The 27,935-nt window shown below is 31.4% G+C and overlaps 2 protein-coding genes and 1 pseudogene across 2 annotated transcripts; 1 reads left to right on the top strand and 2 right to left on the bottom strand.

The window, feature by feature from the left end:
• Positions 1-1,342: 1,342 nt before the first annotated feature.
• Positions 1,343-9,916, bottom strand: LOC107469829 (uncharacterized; annotated as a pseudogene).
• Positions 9,833-17,906, top strand: LOC107469831 (uncharacterized). Its single transcript, XM_016089211.3, has 9 exons — positions 9,833-10,077; positions 10,890-10,995; positions 13,338-13,651; positions 13,813-13,918; positions 13,994-14,347; positions 15,014-15,090; positions 15,172-15,296; positions 16,448-16,723; positions 17,473-17,906. Exons 1-9 carry the CDS (start codon positions 9,950-9,952, stop codon positions 17,490-17,492), a joined length of 1,506 nt encoding a protein of 501 aa, XP_015944697.1. The 5' UTR covers positions 9,833-9,949; the 3' UTR covers positions 17,493-17,906.
• Positions 17,907-20,426: 2,520 nt separating this feature from the next.
• Positions 20,427-24,155, bottom strand: LOC107469832 (gamma-glutamylcyclotransferase 2-3). The gene is made up of 8 exons (XM_016089212.3): positions 23,862-24,155; positions 23,700-23,776; positions 23,201-23,254; positions 21,667-21,723; positions 21,511-21,551; positions 21,345-21,416; positions 20,840-20,919; positions 20,427-20,754 (listed from the first exon to the last, which is right to left on the bottom strand). Exons 1-8 carry the CDS (start codon positions 23,968-23,970, stop codon positions 20,687-20,689), a joined length of 558 nt encoding a protein of 185 aa, XP_015944698.1. The 5' UTR covers positions 23,971-24,155; the 3' UTR covers positions 20,427-20,686.
• Positions 24,156-27,935: the final 3,780 nt, after the last annotated feature.

The raw sequence follows: 27,935 nt of genomic DNA, 5'->3' as shown, positions 1-27,935 counted from the left end.
ATTATAAATGTTTAATTTAAATTAGGGATAAGTATGATTTTGGTCCCCAACGTAAAGGCTGAAAATTTATTTCGTCCCTCGCCTTTTTTCGCTCCAAAATGGTCCCCAAGGTTTCAGTTTGTTTTAAAATCGTCATTCGAACGAAAATATCCCTCCCTCCCTCCCCTCTTCTTCCTCAACACCCATCTTCTTCCTCAACATTAACCAACAGCAGCAGAAGCAGATCCGCAAATACAGAAACAAAAACATGCAACAATGGATAACAACAAGCTCAACCAGAAGCGGAAGAATAGCAACAACAACAACCAGATGCAGAAGAAGAACAACAACAACCATGGATCTTGTATATAATTAACCATTAACAGAATCTAAGCTAATTCTATCAAATCTAAGCTAATTCAACAACAACAATAACAATTCAGCAGCAACTTTCAGCAATTCAATAACCTAAAATCAACAAACAAAAATTTAAAATCAACAAAATAATAACCTGAATTATGAAAATAGAAAACAGAAAAGAGGAGATAGGGGAGGCAGTGGTGGAGCACAGGCGGTCTGGGCATGACAGGAAGGGGCTGGAGGGAGGGGAACGGGCGGCGGTAAGCTCTGATTCCTTCTGTGACAGGGATTGAGGGAGGGGAAGCAGGGATGCTCGCTGGCGGTGGTGAAGTAGGGGAGGCTGCGGCGGGCGGTGGTGCGGCGGGTATGGCAGAAGAAGAAAAAGAAGAAGAAGAAGAAAAAGAAGAAGAAGAAGAAGAAGAAGAAGAGGCGGCGGACGGACAGTAGCGGTACGGCGGTGAGAATTAAAAACTTTATGTAAAAAATTATAAATTTTAAAGTTATCATTAGGGATAAGTATGATTTTAGTCCCTAACGTAGAGGCCGAAAATTTATTTTATTTTCGGTCTTTTTTTCGCTACAAAATGCTCCGAAGGTTTAACTTAGTTTTAAAACCAAAATATCACTTCCTCTTCTTCCCCAAAATCAAGCACTAGCACAAGCACAAGCACAAGCAACAACAACAATAAATCAACATTGAATCAACAATGTAATCAAGCAGAAGCAGGAGCAGAAACAGGAGCAGAAACAAAAGCAGGAGCAGAACAACAACAACAATAACAACAACAATGAATCAACAATGTAATCAAGCAGAAATAGGAAAAAGAGAGGAGCAGGAGCAGAACAACAACAATGAAACAATGTAATCAAGAGAAGTAGAAGCAACCAGAAACAACAATAATCAGAAATCAACAACATAATAGAAGCAGAAGCAGAAGAAGAATGGAAGCAGATGCAGAAGCTGGCGAGCCACCCAAAACTGCATCACAACGCCGATCCGCCATCACACCGCCGCAACCCTTTTCTTCTTCTCTCTTCGCGCTACCCTAGCGCCACCGTCACAGCGCAACCTCTTCTCCTCCCTCGGCTCACCACTGAAGCCTTCCTCTGCTCTTGCCTCGAACCAAAACCCACTGTCGTTGAGTACTTCCCTCGAGCCCAGAGGAGCAGCGGCGAGATCCAGCGACCGAACGAGATCTCTTTCCACGAGATTTCCTTCCATGCCTTGAATCCTAACGAGCGAGTTCATCATCGCAGATTTACGCGCATTGAGACGGTTCGGTGAATACGGTGCCGCTGCGGTATGCGATGAGGCAGAGAATTCTTTGTGGATGCTGCACCGGAAGGAGCCAGGGTGCGTAGGGAGAACACATGCAGGTCTGATTCTGCTGGCCCTGCCTCTTCACGGTCATCAGAGCACTGGTACGAGCCGCTACCGAGATGGAACGGTTCGAAAAAATCGACCGGTCAAGGAAAAACCAAACGGACGAGGTCGACGCAAAGGAGGGACCGCATAAGTTGGCACGTGTGAAAGAAGGTGGTAATGGAGCGAGAGGTGAAACTGGAACTGGAGGAAACGAAGCCAGAGGAAGAATAAGAAGGTGATGGAGAGTGGGAATTGTTGCAATATCTAGGAGATGGTGAGAGAGATCGGACCAATGGTGCTCTTTTTTTTCCCGATTTAATTATTTTAACTCATTCAATATAATTTATTACCATGACTTAATTATATCAGCTAATTGATTTGATCAGATATTTAAATATTAATATAATTTATTATAATATATATTACTTAATTAATTTTACTACATTAATTATAATTTGTTATATTAGTTAATTAATTTATTCATTTATAAAGTCTGAAATAAAATAAATAATTTATTGTTTATTCTAATTGAATTCATTAAATTTAATTATACATTATATACGAATTAATAATAATTTGTAAATCACTTTATATTAACAAAATATTATATATGTCTTAATGTGTTAATTAAATATTATATACGTACAGAAAAATAAATACAAAGATGATTTATATAATGTTGATAATATTATATTAACACGGTAATTTTTTTTGTTTTGATATCATATAGTATTGATAATGATAATATTATTATATAGTATTATATAAACTTTCTAATATTAGTATAGAAAATTGAAAAATTATTCTTTTTGACAATCATTCTTAGTGGAATAGTGTGTCCCCTCCCTTATATAGTATTGATAATTGTTGCTTAATTTAAAGTAATTGTATGTTAGTATTTTAAATTTATTTTTCAATAATGACCTAAATAGATAAATCTAATTGAATTGAATGATTATATAAAATATTTTATATTATTAATATACTGAAATTAAATTCATTTTTTGGTACAGAATTTTATAGGTAAATTTTATACAAGATTAAGTTATTTTTTATTTTTTTATTTGTTTTAATTTTGTTACTTTATTTAATTCTAAGTAGCGTCATATTTACAATTACCGCCAGTATGATATTTTATAAAATATGAAAATCAATTTTTTTATAATTTAAATATCAATGTTTGAGTAAATTTTAATTTAACTTTTTTAAATTAACGTTATCTTTCATTTAGATATTAATTAATTTAAAATACAAAAATACTAATATATTTACTGTCTTTTTAAATAATAATAACTTTAATTTATTTACTGTCTTTTTCTCCTTTTATATTTTGTTTAGCAAAGATAATATATGGATTAGGATGTAGTTAAAAAAGACTCTATGTGATATATATTTGGCACTGATAAATTCATATGAAATAGAAGAGAAGAAAACAGAAAGCTAAAAAATACGGAGTTAAATGGTGTAAACAGATTTATTGAAGTCAAGTGTCTCTGTGTTTTCATGTCTCATCTCATTTTTCAAAGTTTAAATACATTTTAAATGTATGAATTTTAATTATATTTTTTTCCTCTTTAATAAATACTACAATCTCTTCCTATTTTTGCTATAGGCTTGTCTTTTTATTTAAAAAAAAACACACACACAAAAAATGTAAAAAGAAAATCAAAGAAATTAAAACTGTTATTATATTTAAAAAAATTAAATACTCTTTTAATTAAATATCTATATAATTCTTATCTAGATATATAAATACAATATTTTAATATATTGAGTGGTAAATATAAAAAAATATAAAATAGATAAGTTAAAATAACGAATAATGAGATATCTATCTATCTATCTATTTTATTATATAAAAATTAAATTTTTGCACTTAATGATAAAGTTGACGTGCCATGTTTCTTAGAATGTTTCCTGATTTATTTCTTTTAACTTATTAAATACAATTCATTACGGTGGATTAATTATATCAACTAATTGAGATATTTAAGTATCACACAATTTAATATTATGTATATCAATTAATTAAATATAATTGTTAGAGTATAATTATGATCAATTAGACCAATTAGCATTATTTAACATATCTAAATATTTATTATAAGATATTACGTCTTTATTATTTCGATTCTCTTAGCACCTATAAATACCCTTCTATATTGTATCATTTTACACAACTTGAATACACACAAACCTTTTCTCTATTGCGCTCTCTTACCCTTTCTAATAATAATAAGTACAGTTTAATTTAGTTAGAAGTTCATTATTTTATAGTCTTTTATAAGATAATCTTTTCATCACTTTGGATATTTTAACTCTTTTTTCTTTTTCTTTTTTTTTCCTCTTTACATGTAATTTTGTTGTGCATTAACTTTGTTTATTTAATGATGAAATATACTCATATTAATTCTATCATATAATAGTTTATTTTTCTCCTATGTATTTTGATTTGTATAGTTACTATTGATCTTACTGTTTTTGTTTTCTTGAATTGTTCTTTATTTTTTTATGACTTGATAATTTAAAAAAAAAAAGTAAAGAATAGAAAACAAAGATGGCCAAAGACGAAGGCTAGAAGCCTAAAGCAGTATTATTATTAAATATGAACTTTATAATTTCTTTTCTAACATTCTTTAATATAAGCTTCGTTTCTTTTTCTTAATTATTATTAATAGTTTTATTCTTTTCTTCTCTAATTATAAATCTCCTTATAATAATTTTTTTATCAAATATTTTTTTGGTCTAATAAATTTTTTTCTCTATTTTTTGTCAAAAATAATTTATATTAGAAAAAAAGATAAAAGTAAATTTTAAGATTCAAATTTAAATAAGATGTGCAAATGATAACTATTGAATTCATTTGGTCGATTTAAACACTTTGTATTATTTTCATTGAAAATTTTAAATACTATAATAAAATTTTAGATATTTTTATTTTATTATTCTTAAATTATATATTATACCATGTATTTGAAGAGTTTCATCTTTTTAAAAATAAGTGTGACATTATATACTTTTTTAGATACAATAAATGAATAATAAGGTTAAAGTGAGTAAATAAATTGATTATATAATAAGATACAAATTTTTAGAATTTCTAGCATAATTAACAAATTTTTAGTTTCAAAATAATTATTTACTCTATTTTTTTATCTTTTATTTTATTTTTTATATTTTTTTCTTGATTTTTTTAATTAATTATGATTGTAATAACTCATCATAAATTTGTATTTTGTAAAAAAAAATTTATCAATCATAAAACACAGAAGACTTAACAAAAAAATTTAAAAAATATTGATTAATCACAAAATAAAAAATTATGAATGGTGCTTTAATTATGTTGTAAAATACAAATTGGGACTATTTAAAATTAGTTTTTTACTATTAATATTAACTTCAATCATAATAAGGTAAAAAGTAAAAATTGTATATAATAATTTAATTTTATTATTTATACTACCAAAATTATTCTTTAATGTATTATATCTTATTTATTTTTATTCATTGATGATTTTTAATTGTCTATTTTTAATAAAAATTTTCTCTGATTAAATTGATTTTTTTTCAATTAGTAATATAATTATTATGACATCTACTTAATAGACTAATTATATTATTAATAATTAATTATATTAAAAGATTAAGATTATGATAGATTATTATTTTTTTATATTAATTTAGATGTTTAGCTTCTCTTTATTATCATTTTTTATTCTCTTATTCTATGTATTTATTCCCATAAATCTTGCTAAATTAAATAAAGTACTGTATATCTTCTATTTATTCTTCTTTTATATACACATAAAATTTATTAAATTATTTCTCTTCCATCTAATAATTTTATTTTTCTTCTATTTATATTTCTTTCCTTCAATATTTTATTGGTTCTTATTTTTCTAAATTTTATTTTAATTTATATATTTGTTCTTACTATACCTAATTTTTTTTATTTATGTGTAACATACATTTTTATATATGTTATAGAAATATGATTTGATTCTATTAACTTGCCAAATTGTTTTGAAAAATCTAAAGCTAAAGCACAAAAATATATTTATAGATGTTTTACTTTAATTTTTTAACTAAAAAATATAATTTTTTTTGTCATATTTGTTGGAATTCTAAGTTAAATATGAATATTAATTTTTGAAATAGAATAAATATATTTTAAATTTTTTGCATCTAAAGATAATATTCTATCAATGTTAGAATTATTTAGATGGATAAGTAATAGTGAATATAGAATTATTTAGGACGGATAGAACTAAGTACATCTTTTTATTGAAAATATGAATTTAAAAATATTATATTCAATTCTCAATAGTCAACCTCTCATTGAACCATTGTATTTTCAAAAGATTTTTGAAAAAAAGAAATAGTTTTAGGTGTATAATTTTTGTAAAAGTTTAATTAATTTAAGATATTTATTATCGTTGATTAAAAAAGTAAATTAAAATGATAATTTAATATTTTTATATTCTTAAAATATTATTTATTTATTTATCTAGCATTCTTTATCATTCAATGATCACATTAATATAATTTAATTCAATAAAATTATTTATTATCATTTGATTGAATAAAATTTTTATTTTAGCTGAAAATTTTAAAATTTTTCAGCCTCAAGATCATCTATATTAAATCATTAAAAAATATAACTAAGAACATCTCGAACGGGAAGGAAATTGGAGTCCAATTACTCTTGTGTCAGAGAGAAAGAAGAATTGGAGCGTTGGAGTAGGTTGAAAGTGAGTTCCCTCACTAATTTCAAGAAGAGAGAGTCCCTCTGAATGGGGACTCCCATTATCCAATCAACACTTGCCATTTGGCAAGTTATGTAAAAAATAAATAATTATATAAAATGTTAATTAATTAAATAGTTATATTAATTAATTAAATAGTTATATTAAATAATTAAATAATAAATAATTCAATAATAATTATAATAATTAATTATATAAAATACTGATATTTTTATTTAATTAATAATTTATCTTAATTATTTAACAATATTTATCGTCAATTATAGAGTTTAATTATGTTTTTCTTTATATTAAATAATTTTACAAATTAGTGTAATCCCGAATTATCTATTGTGTATTATTGTTATATATGAATTTATTTAATATTAATATCTTTTAATAGTGAATTATTTTTAAATTTAAATATTTAAATTACATTATTAAAAATTTATATAATTCAAAAAAATTAATTACATTAATTTTAAGTATTTTAATTAATTAATTAAGTGGGATCACAACAGGGACTAAAGTTAGTTCCTCCTGATGGAGAAGAGAGAGATGCTTTGAGTTTCTATTTACTGTTTATGATACAAAAGTTGACGTGGAGTTACTTTTTATGACAGGTGGGCCATAAATAGGAACTATGATGAGTTTCCTATTGGAGATTGTCTAAGAGCGCAGAAGCGTCTCTTCATTCGAGAGTATGATTGAAATCAAAGAGCTTGGCTCTTGTGATTCTTTGATCTTCGTCAACCAAAATCTTCTGTATGTTTGATAGGGTTGAATCACAATTTTACTGTGGGAAAAGAGCTACGAAGGCAAATTTGATGTGTTAGAGACCAAAATTCTAAAGTTATTATTTATATTTGAGTGTGACACTCATTAAACTCTAAAACTCAAATAAAATAGTATCTATGATTTTAATCTCATTTAACCAAATCAAAAGTAATAATGACTTATTTAATTCAACATTTATGACAATAAATGAGATCACCGTTATATAAGTCATTTAATGTGAAATTACTTAATTTACGATTATAATTAATATATGTATTATTCATAAACATATTAAGAAATAATAATTTCCTAACAATCTTCTACTTGGGTTATAAATATATATTTTTTTTAGATAACCTCTTATAAATTTTACACGTAAATCTGAATGTTATTTCTCTTATTACTTTAATAATCTGGTCTATCTCATATATTATTTATGAAATTACCGAAACTTTTATCACATTAATGTCACAACAAAACCACGATGATTCCATACTAAAATACTCAACCACATAGATCAAATTTGGATGAGAAAATTCAGAAATTACATGCAAAAATAATTCCATGCATGTCTATTTTTAACTTGAATAAAATTTCTATTTTATTCGGTGACAGACTCAGATGAAACTGCAACGGCAACGTCTCGGCTCATAGCGAAGGCGACTAAGTGATGAGTCTGTGGAAGAAGAACAGAAAAATTTAACAGACTCATAATGAAAGAGAGAAAGAGAGAGAGAGGGAGGGAGAGAGAGAAGGGGAAATTTACCTAGAAAAAAGGGACTCGACAGGGGAAAGGTGGCGACGGGCTCAACAGTGACAGTAACGGAATGAGCAGCGATGATGACATAAGCTATGAACTGTGATGGACCCAAAAAAATTTACTAATGGGGACAAAAATATAATAAAATTTAGGTATAGATATTTTTTTTGCTTTTCATGATACTCAACAAGTTAAGGACTAATCCGTCATGAATTTGAATTCCATTTAAGAATTTACAATTGACCGGCAACAAGTTGCTATATATACGAGACAGAATTCGAACCCTCAATATACTTACTTAAGCGGACGACTAAGTTGATCACTTGACCAATCTAAATTGGTTTAGATATATTCAAAATTTAAAATTAGAACTATCTAATACATATTGATAAAAACTAGAAATATACACACAATTATTATTATAATATTTAAATTAATAAAAATATAACTTCATACACATAGTATAATATTTAAAATAATAAAAAAATATTTATAAGGACTTTTTTTTTATTTTTAACATGATTAATTATTTTTTTATATATATTTTTAAACAATTATTTTATTTTTTATTATCTTATATTTAATTATAAAATCTACTTATTATAATTTTTATAGTATAAATAAATTTTTTAACCAAAATAATTACAGTATATTAATACATAGATAATATTTTTTTATCTTAAACAATTTTTAAAAAATCACTAATAATTTAAGTTGTATTTAATTAGAAAACTAAGTTTTAATTTAATTATTAATTAATTAACTAATATAATATAATTAACTATTACTATTTTTGAGTGTATTTATTTATTTTTCATACTAAATCAAATTTAACAATATAATTATTATTATTATGTGTTAAGTTTAACAAAATATTTTTTAACATAAAATACAAAAGAACTATTTATATTTTATTTTGAGATAAATATAATATAATAAGTGGTATATATGTATATAAGTATTAATTCCTTTTTAAAAAAAATTGTGGGGGCAAATGCCCCCTCTATATTAAACGTGGGTCGCTCCCTGGCTGTGAAGGAAGATGGGAGTTGTGAATAGGTAGGCGGTGATGGACTCAGCAACAATATGACGGGAGCTATGCGATTTTTTGTGAAGATTCCGAGAAGAAGAAGATTTTGGGTGAGTATGACTGAGTTTATCTTGCATGGCTATAGAGTATAGACTGAAGTTATGAATCATCTATGATGTGAGGCAAATCCTAATTCCTAAAAAGTGTTTATATGTATATATTCGGAGCGGGTACACCTTAAACCCGACCATACCCTATCTTGAGTCTGCCCCGACTCAGGTCAAGTTATTGCCCTTTCCATTCGGGTATGGACGGGTTGGGTACCCGCGTATTCAAAAACTCCTCCAAGTCTAATCACGTATTGATACTCCATTTATTAAGGGTTTATCACTAGCCAATGGATTGCTATAACACAAGGCGAGATTCTAACTCCTAATAGTTGTTTAAGTGGACGAGTGAGATAATCATTTAACAAACTCAAATTGATTAAGACAGATACTAATAATTTTTAATATTTTAATATTAAAAATTTTGAGAATTTGATTTTAATTATAACTTTATAAAATATTTATAATAATAATTACTATATATATTATTTAATTTTTAATAAAATTTTTAATATAATTTTATGTATTTTCCGTACAAGGTACGCGAACATACACTAGTTAATGTAATATTATATAATTAGACTTTTTTGGTAGAAAACTATTTTCTCAAAATTAAATTCCTAAACTTTTCTTGTTTGTAAAAATTAAACATGAGCGGCGAGGCCCGAGCGGTCATAGGCAAAAATAGAGTATAAAATGGAATTTGGCAATTTGCCCTAAGTTGGTATCCTGCCGATTTCATTTTGGTTTTTGTTTGAACCTGAACTGAACTGAAGGAAGTACCAACCCCATCTCACAATAACACCGATACATACACATTTCATCATGGGAGAGGAAACACCGGAGACTGAAACTCCGAAGAATGTTGTCAAGGCTGAGACACCTGTTATTGTTGAGACCCAAATTGAGACAGCTATGCTTTCTCGCGTTCCTCACTTCAAGGAACAAGCAGAGTCAGTACTCTCTCTCTCTCTCTCTCTCTCTCTCTCTCTCTCTCTCGTAATTAATCTACTTAGTAGGTATATCGTTTTGCTCTCTAATGTAATAATGTGCACTTATAAGTTTGATTTCTAGATTTTTATTTTGGGAAGAAAGAAACCTTGCTTGTGTTGTCGTTCGTTTATGATTTCTGGGGCTTTGGATGGTCTAGCCATGTTGTAGTAGTGTGTGCTTGTATGTGTGAAACTCTTGAGTGAGGCATTATTAAAGGGAATTATGGCATATATTTTTGGCATTTCTGAATTGCCGAAGTCCAAAGGGTTTAGGAAAATTTGGGCAAAAGGAGAATCTTGGTCTATGGAAACATGTCTTGTTTCCTTTTGGTGGTGTTTGTGAGTTGGGATCTTGGAGATAAAGAGTCGGAAGGGTGGTTGGTAAAATGGACTCTGCTCTACTCATCAAGCATTCTCTAAGATCCCAACTCACGAGTAAAGCCTTGGTAGTCTGAATTCTGAAACTACCGGATGGTTCATTGAGTCGGATTTTGCTGACATGGGGACTTGGTGTCAATTCAATTAAGGAAGAAGATTATACTCCTCCTGTCTTAGAGGTAGCAGAATGTCTTAAATGACATGAACCCAACGACAATTGAATGCTATTGAATCAGTTGTTCTGTGTTCCTTGAACTAAAGTTTAGATATATGATTAGTTTGAGTAACCATAATCTTCCCTAAATAAGGTATTTTGTGATCTGAGTTTATATATACACAATGGACTGTGGATGTATCTGAAATTTGAGCAATTTTTTTTTTCTTTTTTAATGCAGTTCTTTGACATTTGAGGGGGTTCGTAGACTGCTTGAGAAGGACCTGGGGTTGGAGGAATTTGCATTGGATGTCCATAAGAGATTTATCAAGCAATGTTTGGTAAAGGTACCGTGTTATATTAAGCAATATTTTGTCTTTGCTTTTATTTTTATTTTTATTTATTGAGGATCTCTATTCCTCCATGCACTTTGTATTATCCAACACTTGTTAATAAATTTCTTCTTTTATGGAAAAAGTTAATCTGACCGTTGAAAATTCATAAGAGATAAGTGATCTGATTTTCAATTAATCTAGCAAACATGCAGTTCAATGTCTAATAAATCTGGTCACATCTCTAACCAAACTAGATGTAATTTGTTGTGTCTTCATACTTTATTGTGGGACATCTTGCATCCTTATGCAATGGATTTTAATTGGAATATTGTGAGAAATAAGTGCAGATTGAGAAGTGTAATTTTCACAATGGCAAGACTTTTCTACTAAATTGTTCAAATGATGAAAAATATAGAAAATAATTCTAGTAATATTTGGCTCCATTTTGGATGCGACCCTTTCTCGGACCCTGCATTAACGCGTGTTTGTGCACCGGGCTGCCTCTTGTTTGCCCTGTTGATGTCTATGTATGGTTGTTCTTATCAATGGTTCCTTGTTCAACCCTTCTGGTGGAAGGAAGGAAATTAGTATGTGTGATTTTTACTGACCGATGAGAGTTCCTCTTGGGATAAGACATATGAACTATGAAGGACAGGTGGCCACCTAAGCAACTAGTTTGTATTAGAGTATCAAGTGCTGTTTCTAATATGTTACATAAATGAACAGTAATTTATTGAAGGTCGTCACGAGACCAAAAGAATTTTTTTGTCTTTATAATGTTTAATTTGTATAATGTGGTGAATCATGAATGTATTTGATGCTAAGTTCGCAGAATCCCTGAAGGCATAGAATGACAATTACTTGAGTTCATGATTTCTTTTTTGTTACATGCTGTGTTGTGTGTTTGATTGTCTACGTACCACATTACTCTAGTGGTGAAATGGCTATGGTGCTCTCTCATAGAATCAATCTCTTTGGCATCAAGTTATCGAAAGTAAATATGGTATGGACAGTAATGGTTGGTACGCCAATGCTGCTACTCATTCTAGCCCTTGGAAATTCATTTTGAAAGGATACTCTGCTTTCAAACCGTTGCTCTCCTTTATGGTAGGTGATGTGTCTTATTTCTTTTGGGAAGACCGTTAGATAGAAGATACCTCTTGAAACCTGGTCTTTCCTCTTATTCATCATTTATCTTATTTGCGTAATTCTCTTTTCCAGTCTTTTTACATTGCACAAGGTTCTTGTTTCTCTTGGGACTTCCATTTCTTTCGTAACCTTAATGACAGGGAATCCTCTAAGATTTTGATTCTCTTATCTCTCCTTGATAATTTTTCTGTCTTGTAACCCTGACTAAAGGATATAGTCTCTTGATTCCTTTGGTAGTTTTAGTTGTAATCCTTCTTCCAATTTCTTACTCACTCCTAGAACACAACTTCTTTCCATCTAAAGTCAAATCTTTAGAATGCACAACTGTGCTTAACATAACTAATACCAAGGAATTGTTGCAGGTTCAAAGGCCACATAAGGCTATCTCCCCTGATGTGTGTGTTATGTATGGGGCAAATTCAGAGTCAAATTCACATATGCTTTTGCATTGGCCAATTGTTTTGTTATGGAACAATTTGTTTAGCATCTTTGATGAATGTTGTGTCTGTGCCCTGTAGCTAATACCAATTTCTATTGACTAGTTTGGGTTTGGTAGCAGAAATTATGGCACTGTGTAGTTTTCGCCACTATCTGGACTATTTGGTTGAAGCGTAATGCATGTACCTTCAATGACATTTTATAACAAGCATGTTTTATGGGGATAGAATCAGATGCCTAGCATCTAGTAGGTGTAAAGTTCATGATCTCTATAGGGGACTTTTCCTCTTGGACATGTTGAGAGATTGAAAGCTATATTTTATAGATAAATCTCATTTTTTGTTTTTGCTTTTGTATAGAGGAACCCTTATCCCCCATTTTGTATTTATCCTTATCCTCATCTTAATGAAATTCTCTTTTTATCAAGAAAAAAAATGTCTCTATACCTTGAATAGTATATATGTTGTCAAATCTTGAACATGGTTGGTTGTAATTAAATAATTTCTTTATTTTGTAAATCTAGTGGAGCAATTATACCTGTATTTGCTTTTTATGTAGTATAATGGGTCATGTAAGCAGATTTTGATTAATATAATGAAATGGTAAATAGTGTGTTCTTTAATTTTCAATGCTAATTGCCATTGATGATTATTGCAAATTGCTTAAGAATGTAGTTGTCTGTTTGGACTCAAATTTTGAAATGATGAAAAATGCTTAAATTGTCTTATACCATCTGTCATTTTTTTTCCCTTCATTGTGATGAATAGTGCTTAGAAGGTGTTGGTGATGATGATAGCCAAAAGATATCTGGGGAGGCAGGGGTGAAAGGTGCAAGTACAAAAGAACCCATAGGATCAACAGATGAATGCCAATCAAAAGAAGATGCAAAGGATCGTTGCCCTGAAGATGAGGAGAAAATGGAAGATTCTCCAGTCTTGGGTCTACTTAAAGAAAAAGAAAAGAAGGGAGTTAAAAGGGAAACCAAGGAAGATAAAGACAATGGTGGAAAAGTAGTTCCAAGTGAAACTCTAATTAAGAAAGCACTTCGAAAAAGAGCTACTTACATCAGGACTAATTCAGAGTATGCTACGGTTTCTTTCAATTATATATCCTTTTGACCTCTTTATGACATGTATACTATCCCTGTCTTTACATGCGGTACATTTATTCACATGAACTAATTCTGGTTAATATTACTAATTCTTAAGGTATAACTTTTGTACTTTTGACTCACAATTTCAGGAAAGTCACAATGGCTAGCCTTCGTCGACTATTGGAAGAAGATCTTAAACTTGATAAATTTGCTCTTGATGCCTACAAGAAGTTTATTAGTCAACAGCTAGATGAGGTAAGTTCATATGCTGTCAATTTAAATGTAATTGATGCCTAGTCTGATTCTTAGAAGTCTTTGTTAAATGTGAAGGTATTGAATTCTTCAGAAGTTTCAAAACCTTCAAGCAATGCCAAGAAAATAGTGAAGAAGAAAGGTGATACCCCAGTAACTAAAAAGTTAAGCAGTGTAGAAGAGAGCTCTGATGCTTCAGATAATGAGAGTGATGAGGAAGTTGTCAAACCAAGAAAGGAAATGGTTAAAAAGGCGAAGAAGCAGAGTACCACTGAACCTAAAAAGCGAAGCGGATCCATGGAGGAAAAAAATCTGCCTAGTAAGAAAAGGGCCAAGCCAGCTAAAGATGCTTCAGAAGACAGCAGTGATGCAGAAGGTAGTGGAGGAGACTCTGAAGATCAGTCCCGTTCTTCCCGAGAGAAACTCACGAAGGTCATACTAACTAATATTTATATGGTGATTGCAGTGATGAATTCTTGGTTCTAAGTTCTACAATTGAGAGCATAATTTTTGAGAAATGCTAAGGGGTTATCAAAATTTGTTGTTTTTGGCCATCATTTAACCATCAACTCAATTTCTTTAGTCTAGTTCCATTAGTCTAGTAATCCAATAACATACTTTATCCCATATTTTTAAACATTGGTGGCTAACTGACGGCTAAAAACAATAAATTCTGATGGTCCTCTAGCATTCCTCTTCATATTTTAAGAGAACAGTTATAATCTCAAAATTGAACTGCACCTATGTTACATAGCCAGTCCTAATCCTGAATAGAGGAGGAGGGTTGTGTTAGGCCCTTGAAAGCCAACATAAAAGTTTGTTGAATCTTCATGACATGGACCAAACACGTTAGAGCTCAATGGCGTCGTTTGATCTATGTAGCCGACCTCACCTAGTGGGATAAGGCTTTGTTGTATTGTAGTTATGATCCCAAAATTTAGTAGCTGCTCACTTAAGTTAACTACATGCTTGTACTTCCCATCTGATTTTATACAAAGTTTATTCTTCATATATTATTCTTTATTTCGTGTTAGTTTTTACTGAGTAAATGGATGATGCGAATCTGATTGGACTATATCTTTCTCTTCCCAACTGCAGAAGAAAGAAGTTTCAACTCCTGTGTACGGCAAACGTGTGGAGCACTTAAAATCTGTTATTAAAGCATGTGGAATGAGGTAATTTCCCTTTGTTGTTTTCATTCTATGATCTTAGTTGTTTATTGGGGATAATAGGCTGATGTTATTGTCCTATTACAGCGTGCCTCCTTCAATTTACAAAAAAATCAAGCAGGCACCTGAAAACAAGCGAGAAACCCAGCTAATCAAGGAGTTGGAGGAGATACTGTCTAGAGAAGGATTGTCTTCTGATCCTTCTGAAAAGGGTGAGTTAAATTATTGAGATAATATATGTAAATATCATATCCTGAATGATTGAAGCATTTATTACTTTATAAGAGAAGCTATTGCTTCAGCTATAGCTCTGCTCATTTATCTTCACTACAGCCTAAACAGCTAAATGCTTAGCTGGTTTTATCTTCTGTTTACTAGTTTTAATCATGTCTAGTTATCTAAACTGATGCATGTAAGCATAATATGATTTTAATTCGTCACGGTCTATCCATATTCAAATTAACCCCGTGATGGTATATACAACACCTGTAACTAACTTGGTTTAATAGTTGCAAACTGAATTGTTAATCAAACATGTTTTGGACGTCTTTATTAATATATGAACCTGTCTTTTAAGTTTTAATCTTTATTGTTGAAATTTGTAATGTTATTTGAAGTGATTTATAATATAGGATAGCTAATAAAATGAATGGATCTTGCAATGAGTTTATAGCTCTTTCGCTCAGATGGATTCATCTAAGTTTTCCAGATCACTCTTCTTGTTCTTCTATGTCGGTGCTTGCTCCTCCTATGTAACTGAAATAATATTAAGAAGGGAGGGAAAACCCATTTCTTTATGTATTTTTATGCACATGATAATGTCATCCTTATTGTCGGTATTCGTTCGGAATAGTACACTAACAATCACTGCAGAAGTTGCCTTGCTAACTTACAAAACTGGGGAGATTGATTCCTTATTCATTTGGTACAATATTGTACAAAAGCTGATGGAAGCATGTTCAAGCTCTGATAAGAACAATTGATTAAATAGGGTATCTAAATAGTTTAAGGTAGATGAAGACCAAAAAAATCATATAGATGAAACCATTATGAAAGTGTTAGGTTTGAATGTCTTTTCGATGGATATTGTTTACAATTCACACAATAGCATCATTTGGTTTTTGTCTTGATGCTGATTCTAATTTCTCTGTGGAGTGGAAGTCAGTGTACCACAGGTAAAGTTGAATTCATTTTCTTGTTAAGTACTCTGCCTTTTCATTTTATTTTTATGGATTCTGCATTGAAGTGTACATAATGACTGCCTAGTCCTTGGATATGATTTGGTCCAGCTATATGTTATTCCATCTTTTTTCATTTGATACCTTTTTTACCCTCATATTTTCTCTCTCTCTTGTGAACATAGAAATCAAGGAAGTTAGAAAAAAGAAGGAAAGAGCAAAAGAACTTGAGGGTATTGATTTAAGTAATATTGTGTCGAGTTCAAGAAGGAGGTCAGTGACAAGCTTCACACCTCCTCCTCCAAAGCCCAAGATTCCAGTTGAAACTAATGGCAATGATGCTAAGTCTGGTGATCATGATAAAGATGATGAAGATGATGATGATGAAGAGGATGAAGAAGATGAAGAGGAGGAAGATAGTAGTGATGCTGAAGAAAGTCAAAGCGATGAATTTAATGAAGGTAATTTAATATATGATTTGGCTCTGCATTTTTATCTTTGGTTTATGAGTCTTAAGTTCTGCAATCTCTGTTCTTGAATGCTTTTCGTGGAGTCCTCAAAATAAATAAATGCTTTGATAGGAATCACATTAGAGAGCTGCATGGATCTGGCCTAGGCAATTGCATAACTTAATGAGCTGTGAGCCATGCCAGTGCATCATAAAATGAACCTGTCATTTCAGGCCTAGATGCTGTGAACGCTTTACTGATTATGGAGGATATTTTACCCCCCAAAAAGATACTTGTGTGTCCAGGATGGAATTATGAACGGATTTATTAGGAGAAAACTAAGTCAGAGTATACCCAAAAAGAAAAGGAAGAAAGTATGTCCAAGGTAGCACTAAAATAGGTGCTAAAATCTTTCCTTAGGTGGCTTGGTTGTGTTAATAGATCAAATGGAGAGTATCCCGTGGCTAGAGGTAGAGACCCTATGAGAAACCATGCAAAACCATTGTGGAAGATTTAGATTTTATTTGAGTTGGTTCTACAATAGGAGAATGTAGTCTTGTCTAACCCACATAGTTGACGGAAAATAGGTTTGGTGGTGCAGTGGTGCTTTTATTGTATATTTGTGTATGCAAGGCCTAATCTTCTAGTAACTTTGATATTTGTTGTGCACATAGCTTTTGTTTATCTTATGCATTCTGTCCACCTCTCTACAGTCGAAGTTTTACACAAGGTTTACATTGTTGTCGTTCTTGTTTATGCAGATGATGATGACAGTGATTGAAATTAAGGCAGGTACTTTAGTGGTTAAAACTTAAGAAAGGTTAGAGTTGAGAACTTTGTAATGTAATGTGTCATCTCGTCAGCTTGTGTACTTACAAGACCCCTCCAGCTTCTCATCAATGGTGTTATATTTTTCTGAGGACCACATTTTTAGGAGCCTTAGACAAACTCTGGTTAGAATTTAGTCTTGATGGGGCGTTAACATTTAGATTGTGCAAATGGCAGTGCGATGAGTATGAAGTTAATACTGTTTCTTGTGTTATTAAATCTCAGCTAAACATATTTCAATTAGTAAGTCTACAGTTGGTTGCGCCTGAATTGGCTTTGTTGTAGGTATTGTATGTGCTAAAAACTCATGTACAAATACTCAAATACTCATCTTTATGGTAAAACAAGTAGTAGTTTTTTTTTTTAATTTTAATTTGAACAAAAATTTGGAAATAAATTAATAAATGATAAACTATATGGATTAATCCACGAAAAAGAAAAGAGGATTAACTACATGTATGTTCTATGATAGATAGAATATTATATTAGTTATAATATCATTTGGTTTATGTAACTAAGTGACCTCATCTAATGTAAGGTTTTGTTGTGTGCAACATATACAGAAATAGTTGTGGCAGGGGAACTATTTTAAGTTCATTGTGGGCGCACACAATTAACTAAGAATTCAGTTCAGTATTGCAATAATTCTGGTGTTACTAACATTGTATTGGTTTGATAATATGCCACTTTCTCTGTTATTGATTCGCTTCTAAATATTCACATACATTAATAAAATAATTGAAAGCTTTTTAAAGATACAAAGTCATAAAAATATTTTACAAAATTACCTTTAATTGTCCTATTTATTCTCAAATTATTTTACTTGCATCTCACTCCACATTTTCCAATCATATTATTGAATACGAATATAATTAAAACAAGGAATTAATATTGCATAAATTTTCTAAATGGACAATGATTTGAGAACATACATCAAGCAGTCAAGTTTGAAGAAATTTTCATCGATAAAAAAAATGAAATCGACTTTCATAAATATTTGATTTGAAATTAGTTTACCAAAATGTAATGTGTCGAAAATTAGGTTGAATAAAAAGCGAGCCAATATATATATCACGTTCTTCACAAACACTGACACAAAAACAAAACTCGACGTTGAGTTCTTCACACTACGTGCTGCCACTCCACAAGGCTGCCGCCAAATGAAAACACTACTCGTATTTTCACTAAATGAAACACTACGACTATACCTATAATGTCGTGTTTTTTGTCTTTGAAACGCTACATCTTATATGTCGTTTTCTATATTTTATTTATTTATTTTTGGTGCACATCCCAACATCACATTCTTGTAAAACTTTTTAGAGTAAAATAATAAATAAATTTCTGAATATTTTTATTTTGGATAAATTAATTTTTAAAGAAAAAAATACCAATAAAATCTTCTAGGATAGCATATGTAGACACAATCTTTAAATTAGTCCCTATAATTAGGGTAGAAAGTTTTAATTGAACTAACTTGTCTACGTTTGATATTTTAGAGCACTTTATTGATACTTTTTCTTTAGAGACCAATCTGTTCGAAATGTAAATCCTCGGAGGTTTATTTGTCATTTTACTCAACTTTTTAACATCCTTTATTTTTGTAACCAATGTTTTATTTTTCTTTATACATGTGAATCGGCTAAAATTTGTTGAAGTAAAGTATCATTTGTCCCCAATGTTTGGGGTACATCGCAAAGTTGTCCCTCATGTTTAAATTATCCTATTTAAGTCTCTAATATTTTAAAATCGTCTCAATGTTGTCATGTCATTAGGAATCTGCTAACAGAATTGATGGCGGGACAAAATTGAGATGATTTTGAAACGTTAGGAACTTAAATAGGACAAGAACATTGAGGATAATAACGATACATTACTCTTATAAAAATTACCAAATCAAGTAAAATAAAAATAAATTTTAATAGAATGCATTGCATTATGAATTCAAAATTTTTATTTATCATAAAATACTTGTATAATGACTAGTAGATAAACTTCCGAAAAAAAAAGTATGATATATAATAATGTCTCTAATATATTGAAATTCTTTAATGTTTAATTTAGTCAAACTTTAATTTTAATTTTATCTTTCAATAATATTAATTTTTTATTGTAGATAATTATTTAATCTTTTAAATTACATTTAAGTAAAATTATTTTTACTCACATTACTTTTATTCTAAATAACTTTATTTATTATTAAGAGTAAACTTAAAAAATAAATTAAATAATTACCTATTGTAGAAAAGGTGAAATTATGGAAGGAAAAAAAATTAAAATTTATTTAAAAGTTAAAAATAAAGTTTAAATTAAATTAAATATTAAAAAAATTTGATATATTAGATCTAGAGATATAATTTATACTTTATTGTATATTACATTCTCTCTTTTTTTTTTCTTGAAAGTTTATATACTAGTCATTTTACAAGTATGAGTAAATCTTGAATTCGTAATGCAATTTATTCGATAAAAATCTACTATCAATTTACTTGATTTGGTAATTCTTCTAAGAATAATGTATCATTTTTGTCCCCAACGTTTTCGTCCTATTTAAGTTTCTAACGTTTTAAAATTGTCTTGATTTTGTCCCACTGTCAATTCTGTTAACAGGTCAATAACGATAGAACAATATTGAAACGATTTTGAAATGTTAAGAACTTAAATATAACAATTTAAATAATAGAGACAACTTTGAGACTTATTCCAAATGTCAGAGACAACAAATACTTTACTGAATTTGTTATTATGAATGAGGAGTGTATGCAATCTAACTCTATTGGCTTTGTATGTGTTTTTTTTTTATGGTATGGAAATGTGTGATCGGTAGGTCCGATTAATTTGCAAAAATTTTTTTGAAAATCTTTTAATATCAAATCCGAGGGTCTAATTTTTGCTTCCCAAAATATCAAGGGTTCGATTTCTACACCTTAAATCAAACCGTGCTGTATTTGAGATTAACACCCATACAATACATGATTATGAAAAATACCATTCCCACCCCAATATAAAAAATAATTATGTATTTTAACAATTGATTAATCATTCATCTACGACAAACATATGCAGTGTTTCCCCAATAGAATTAAAGTTAAAAGGGATTTGTTAAAGTCTCAGGATGTTGAAAGCTGACAGAATACACTGAAGCATTCAACGTTTCTCCGAAAGAAAACGCCTCACTTCGTTTGCAAGATCAATAACATGGTTGTCTTGGCATCCTAAGAATGATTAGTAAAAATAAAATAATAAATAAAAGGGAAATTCATATAAAAATGATTAAACTATATGTTAAAAAAGTCTAACCTATTTGAAGAAGAGCCTTTTCAAGTTGGAAAAGATAATCTCTGTTAGGTCCTGAGGGCCCTTCAGCATGAATTATTTGCCTATAGGATGAAATATAAAGAATCCAAAAGTTGTAACTATTATACGAAATTCATATAAAAAGAATGGATCCAGTTTGGTTTTAAACCAAAAAAAAAAAAAATCCAAACAATGAATACAAATCCCCAAAAAGAATATGCACAACACAGTTAAAATTTACAATGTAACCCTGAATGCATGAACAATGAAAAATGCATTTAAAAAGTGGAACAAATGAAATCTATCTGATATTGAAGGTTCAGTTACAAGCAAATTATCGCATTATTTGTATTTAGTAATCAAAGTGTTAAAAGATCAAGCTTATAGAAGTGATGTTTAGATATTTAATAAGGTTCTTGAAGCCAGGATCAGCAAATTAATATATTATCATGAATCATTTTTTATTGTGCGCAACAAAGACAATGCTGCGTCGGGGGAAGATGAATACCTCGCTATATGTTCAGAAGATGCAGGACCCAAGTAATTTACATTAACTTTCTTGTCTGGAGATGCTATATACCTGAAAAATGTTCACACCAACTATCTAAACTATTGACGATCAAAGAGACAAGAAAAAAGATGGAAATAGGTCTAAGGTTGTTTCTTTCACTTACACCATGACACCAGTTATGGCTGGGCTTGTAGCATTAATATCCTGAAAGAGATTTCAAATACATGCCAAATTTCATCTTTCGAATAACATTTATTATAGAGCAGAACGAAACGCCACACCTTATTGGTCTGAAAAGATCTTGGCATAAGGTACTTACGGTGAAAAGATCCACATATTCCTTCTTGTCATATTGCTTCTCTCTCACTTCCAGATACTGTGCAGTAATTAAAATTAATTAATAATTTTATCATTTAAAGTACTGAGCTATTCAGTTAGCTACTGAAAATCCCACAAGGAGTAGAAGAACCATTCTCCTTTTTGTCTGCAGCTTTAATTGATGGATAAAAACTCTACATATAACGTTGGAAACAATAGACCAAATCAGCTTCATGCTTTAGCTCAGAGGCTATCGTTCCTTGAGATGCTTTGCTGAGCTGATAACATATAACAGTAGGCCACAATATCATGTGTGTGGAAAGGCCATTGTCATAAAGACATGCGTTATTTGCAAACCAAAAAGAAAAGACTGGAAATTATATCCACAACAAATTTATATCTATAGTAATGACTAATTACATACGAAGTCAGATGGCCAGGTGATGCGATCCCACGTTAGTTAGGAAAGTCATTAGTTTATTATGAATAAAGGGGAAGAAGAGATTAGAGATGGTGGGTCTTTCTTGTTTTGGACATTTGTTGGAGTCATGGGAAGACTTGACAGGTCTCTCTAATATTATCTCTATCTTGTATAACTCTTCAATAAACACTCCCTCTGATTAAAGATTCTAACGCAAAGTCATATATGTAAGCCATTCCAAGAAGTGCTAGCGCAGCTTAGTTTAAAGCTTAAACTGAGCCTTAAGCATTTTTAATTTGTATCAGTATTTCTAGTTTCCAATATGGGCCTCGCTTGTGATGTTTAGCATTATTTTTCAATGAGACATTTTTCATCTTATACGCTGATGTCTAGCAACATGATCTTCATTTTCATCCCGAAATAAGCCACTATGGCATGAACTAAGAGCCTAATTCTCAATCCTTAAAATTAGGGAACTGGATACAATGGGTGAAAAAGCAAATATTTCTGCCATCAGTTGTTTCATATACTTCATTGTAAAGACCTCAAAACTGCCAAATTAGCTATGTTATCATGAATATGAATATAACCACAACACTTAAATGCTTAGATAAACATAACAAACTAATTAAATCAATATGATGTTCTATCATTACGAATTAAATGCTTGTTTATATTTAATTACCTGAAAATCAGTGTATCACAACACTACCGTAAATCTGTAATGCTTAACAAAGACTAATACTACAATAAAGACGTCTCATTTGGTAGGGTTAGTTACATACATTAGATGATGCCATGGTATCTTGCCATGAATCATGTTTAAATTTAGACACCTTAGAAAAGCCTAATATCCTAAATAAATATTCAGACCATTACTGTTACTGTAATTTAAAAGGTTGTTCATTACCTCTTCTCCAGTCTACTGATTAAGCCTTCACATTAATTTTCGAGGATTTATGATTGATGAGCTAATTTTGTGTGAATAACATAAGGTGGGGTGTGTGAGTGTATATATATATATATAAGAACTTTTGACTGCTAGGGCTAATAATATAAATAGGAAAAGAATATAGATTTAATATAAAAAAAGATAAAATTTGAAGAAGCATACCGTTAATGCGATTTCTTGGTCTTCTTTCTTGGAGATCTTGTAAGCAACTCCCCACTATATCCTTCCAAAACACAGTAATTTTTCATTTCACATATTGATTGCATTTGATAATTTCAACTCGTAACATATTAAAAGCCAACAACAGGAAAGACTAGACAGAAAACAAAATAAGAAGAAAAAATTGAAGTTTAATGCTAGAAAACTAAAATCAATTTTAGTCTTGATGCAGATAAACTTGAATCAAGTAGGATATCTTCATAAACTTCACAATTACATCTATACTCAGGTGATGAACTATGAAGCTTGTTATCACTAATAGATCAACATGAATAATATGCCTTGAAGACTTCTCTAAAAATGGTTAAATCAGAAAATATTACTCAAAATAACCTAATAATCAACTTTGAGTCTGTTTTCATTAATGACGATGGCTCCGAAGCACATTAAACTGTGATATCACAGCACATGTGTAATAGGTGAACTCTGATTGAAGACTTACACATATTTCTCCTTCAGCAGGCTCCAGGGTCACTGTTCTTCCAGGATACTCAGGTGTTCCTCTGTGGTCAGTTGAGCCTAAAAAGAAAAATCATGAGAGAGAGAGAGAGAGAGAGAGGATGGAGGGAGGGAGGGAGGGAGGGAGCAAAATGACGAAACGAACCTTGGTAGAAGACACGTCGATAGCCTTTGATGAAACCAACGACGCGCTCATCGAAGTGAAAGCCAGCCTTCCAGATGAGAGAACCATAACCAAATACCCACATTACCATTTCTACCCGATGTATGTTATATTATGAACAGAAGCGATCACTTGGCAGATTCGCAACTTGTTGTGACGAGGAGAAGAGCCAATTGGAGCTGGCAAGTTAACTCAGGCTCTGACTCACACTGCCTTGGCGTAGACAAGAGTACACGACTGACGACACATTTCAGGGAATGGATCGTCGGCTGTAAAGTATTTTTTTTCTTTTGTGGCCCACAATATTTCCTAATTCCGTAGATAAAAAAATATTTTCTCCCATATCTGAGCTCTAAATTTAGCGCTTAATAGATTGCTTTATGTATAAAATGCAATTTAAACTCCTCATACTTAAGTAATGAGTTAGTGAGCTGATCACTCAATCAATTTAAGGTGGTTTGTCGTTTATAAAATATAAATTCTCCAATTATCGTTCACTTTTTTTTAAAGAAAAAGATAAATTTGTCTCTAACTTTTTGTGTCACAAACATTTAGGTTCTTAAAGATTAACCAATATATTTAAATCCCTAACTTTCTCAAAATCTCGACACCTAGATACCTCCATCCATATGGAACTACAAAACATAATAGAGATGTTTAATATGAACACCGTTCTACAGAGATAGCCGTTACTGTAATACTCCGTTACTCTAAACCTTACCTCTAGTCGTAAAGTAAAGGATAACAAAATACCACGACAGTTCTAAAGCTATATGTATATAACTAGAAGTCCGATGAAGGAGTAGAGCTCAAAGTTGCATAAAACAGAATTACGAAATGCGAAGTGTTCACACACAATAACTAAAAACATAGGTACGAACAGAACACGACATAATACATATAAAACCTTGTAGCTTATAGATAGCTCCAGGATACACAAAGTAATAATTAAAATAAATAATATATATATATATATAAGATGACTAGTCACAGCTTGCGGAGTTTAGACCAGCTAGTCAAATTGAAATACAAAAGAGTTTTGGAAGTTTAAAACAGCTTATACAACTTATCCCTCAAATCAAGCCTCTAAGGCCATAAAGTATAGAATATGAAAGGTGAGAGAATAACTACCACAAAAGTAAAGTAAAATAAAGCACAAAAAGATCACCCTCCGCTTTGTCACTATATCCGCAAACTCACCAAGGTAGGTTGCGACCTGCATTTGAAAAACAATAACAACATATGGTATGAGAACCAGAGGTTCTCAGTATGGTAACAGTGCCCAAAATATAAGATGTAAGGTTCCGAGACGCCAAATACAATCCTAGAACTTAACATCAAAAACAGATATTCAAGCTTAAAACAAAATAAATAACTTAAACCGTAAACATGGTATTCTAACTTAAGGGATTTCTAACAAACATAGCACCACTGTCCCATAGTCTTCGCCAGCCTAACCTCCGTGCAATCCCATCGCCACCACCTTCCGATCCTCCTCAATGCCAGAAAAACACATTTAATGCAAACAAGAAAACCACAAATAATATTCATGTATAACAGGTAAATCAATTGGCATTTAGACATATTATTCAAAAAGGCATAACTCAAGTAGTCAAAGCAAGCAACCATGTAAAAGATGCGTATGATGAATGTCTATCCTATTTGGCTCGTGATATCCCTTGTCGGTTCAAAATGCTAACCCGACATATCTCCGGGGATGTTGCTTTTCTTCCCTGCCAGGGATATAGGCCCTGCACACTCATGCAGCAAAGAATCTGTGTAAGAACCGCAACTGATCAACCGGTTAATTAAGTGATTAATTGTCCAAATTAGATCCTGAAAAGTTAGAGAGAGAATTTGAGAATTTAAAAGTGATTTTTGGACTCGGTGGGTCTTTTTGAGTCAGAAAATGTGCCTTTTGCGAAAAACCGTAAAAAACCACGAACCGACAGTTGAACCGGTTGAACCAATTCAAGTCTGCCCAGTACCGCACGAGAAAAGTGAAAAACCGTCGAAAACCTTAGAAAAATTTTAGAAGTTGAAAACCGGGCGTTAATTTTAAAGGTTTGGTTCGAAGTTGGGCTAAACGGGCTAAATTGCTAACGGGTTGGATCGGGCCCAAGTTGGGCCCAAGCCCAACATATAAAAGGCTCATTTAATGAACCAAACCGGCCACAACACCAAGTTGTGAATTTATGTTTAATTGGAACCCTAGATTGATTTGAGGTGATTTATATGTGTGTAGTTTGATTATGGTTATTAGAGTGGAATTGAAAGCTTGGATTATGGTTGGAAGCTTGTTTGTGCTAAATTGGAGATTTGGTGCATATAGGGAATCGACCAAGGTACGATTTCGGTTTTCTCTATGTAGTATATAATATTCATGGACACTTAGGCTAGTGACCCATAGGATAGGTTTGAATTTAAATGGTTGTTGAGTTGTTAAATGTTGCAATGTGGTGATTTATAATGATTTAATGATTGTTGGGTTTGAGTATGATGAATGATGGTAATATGATAATGGTGATTGATTGTGTAACTTGAAAAGGAATAATGATGATGTAAATGATGTTGAATTTGATGATTTGGCATTATGGTTGTAAAAGTGTGATATATTGGTGTTGATGTTGAAGATGATGAAATGTGAAGGAAAATGTGGTAATGTTGGTGTATTAGGGCAAAACAGGTTAATTTTGATGAAAGATGGAGTTGTTGAATGGATTGGTATGATTTGGAATGTGTATGGTAAGATATTGTGTAAATTGTGAAGTTTGGTAAAATTGGATTTTTGGTAAACTTTGTTCGATCATAATTTTTATTTCAGTTTTCAAAAATTGGTGAAACTTGTCTACAATTAAAGATCTTTGAAAACCCTTTAAATCGATATAAAGTTTGTGAAATTTGGAATTTTGTAGAGGAAGTTATGATCATTCAAAGTTGGTGTTAAAAATCTGAAATTCTGCAAAGTTGCAGAATTTTATGATTTCTAATATGTGCGCATGCACAGTCTTGTGCGGATGCACATACCTGTGCGCACGCACAGGCAAGGAAGCGCGTTCTGTTTGTAGCGCTAGCATAGACCCCTGTGCGGCCGCACACGTCCTGTTTCTCAAATTTACTTGTTTTCAACTATTCTACCTTCCCAACAAGGTTGTAAGCTTCTATAACACCATTTTAAGACTTTTGGGCCTAGTTTTGGGTATTAGAACATGGGATATAACTTAAGGGTTCTAGTATATAATTTTATGATAAATTAGAAAACGGAGGCCTAGGTTTCTGGCGTGCTGAGAATGGTTTGATGTTAGGTGAAGGATGCTTGATATATGAGATGAGAAATGATGAACTTTTGATAGTTGGAAGCTGAGTTGTGAATGGATAGTGGTTGAGATGAGTCGGGGACTCGGATTGAGATGATGGATATCTGTACACTGAAAATGCTTTTTGAAAACCACTGAAATAATATTTTTTCTGAGTTTATGAGACGCTATGCGTCCGGCAGGGACGGTGGTTAATCCTGCCTGTCGAGGTAGCGGCGGCAGCATAAGGACGGTGGTTAATCCCGCTTACGTTGAGATGTGAGGTCTGAGGCAAGAGTATCCCGCTCGCATCCCTTCGGATCTATAGAGTGTGCAGGAGCCGGTACCTGGACAGTGATTCGAGCACTATGTCTCGGGGGTTCCCATATGAGAAGTCCGAAGGGTGACGTCTCCATGGAGATGTGTCGGGTTAGCAGTTGAACTGATAATGTGATATCACAGCTAGTAGAGCAGGCATTCATCATATACATTCTCTATCTGTTTGTATGCTTTGTTTACTTGTAATGGCTTGCCTAATCGAATAACATGCTTACTTGCTATCTGAATTATTTGCCTTATATGCTTCTACTTGTGCTTTGCTTGCATTGTATATTACCTGTGTTTTCTACTGAGATTGAGGAGGTTCGGAAGGCGGTGGCGATGGGATCGCATGGAGGATCGGTTGGTGAAGGCTGTGGGACAACGGTGTTTGGTTAGAGTAGAAATCCTCTAAGTTAGATTACCTGGTTTATTTAAGTCA

This window comes from Arachis duranensis, chromosome 10 (assembly GCF_000817695.3).
Source record: "Arachis duranensis cultivar V14167 chromosome 10, aradu.V14167.gnm2.J7QH, whole genome shotgun sequence".
Taxonomy (NCBI): domain Eukaryota; kingdom Viridiplantae; phylum Streptophyta; class Magnoliopsida; order Fabales; family Fabaceae; genus Arachis; species Arachis duranensis.
The sequence above is the reverse complement of the archived record's forward strand: the minus strand, read 5'-3'. Positions and strand labels throughout refer to the sequence as shown.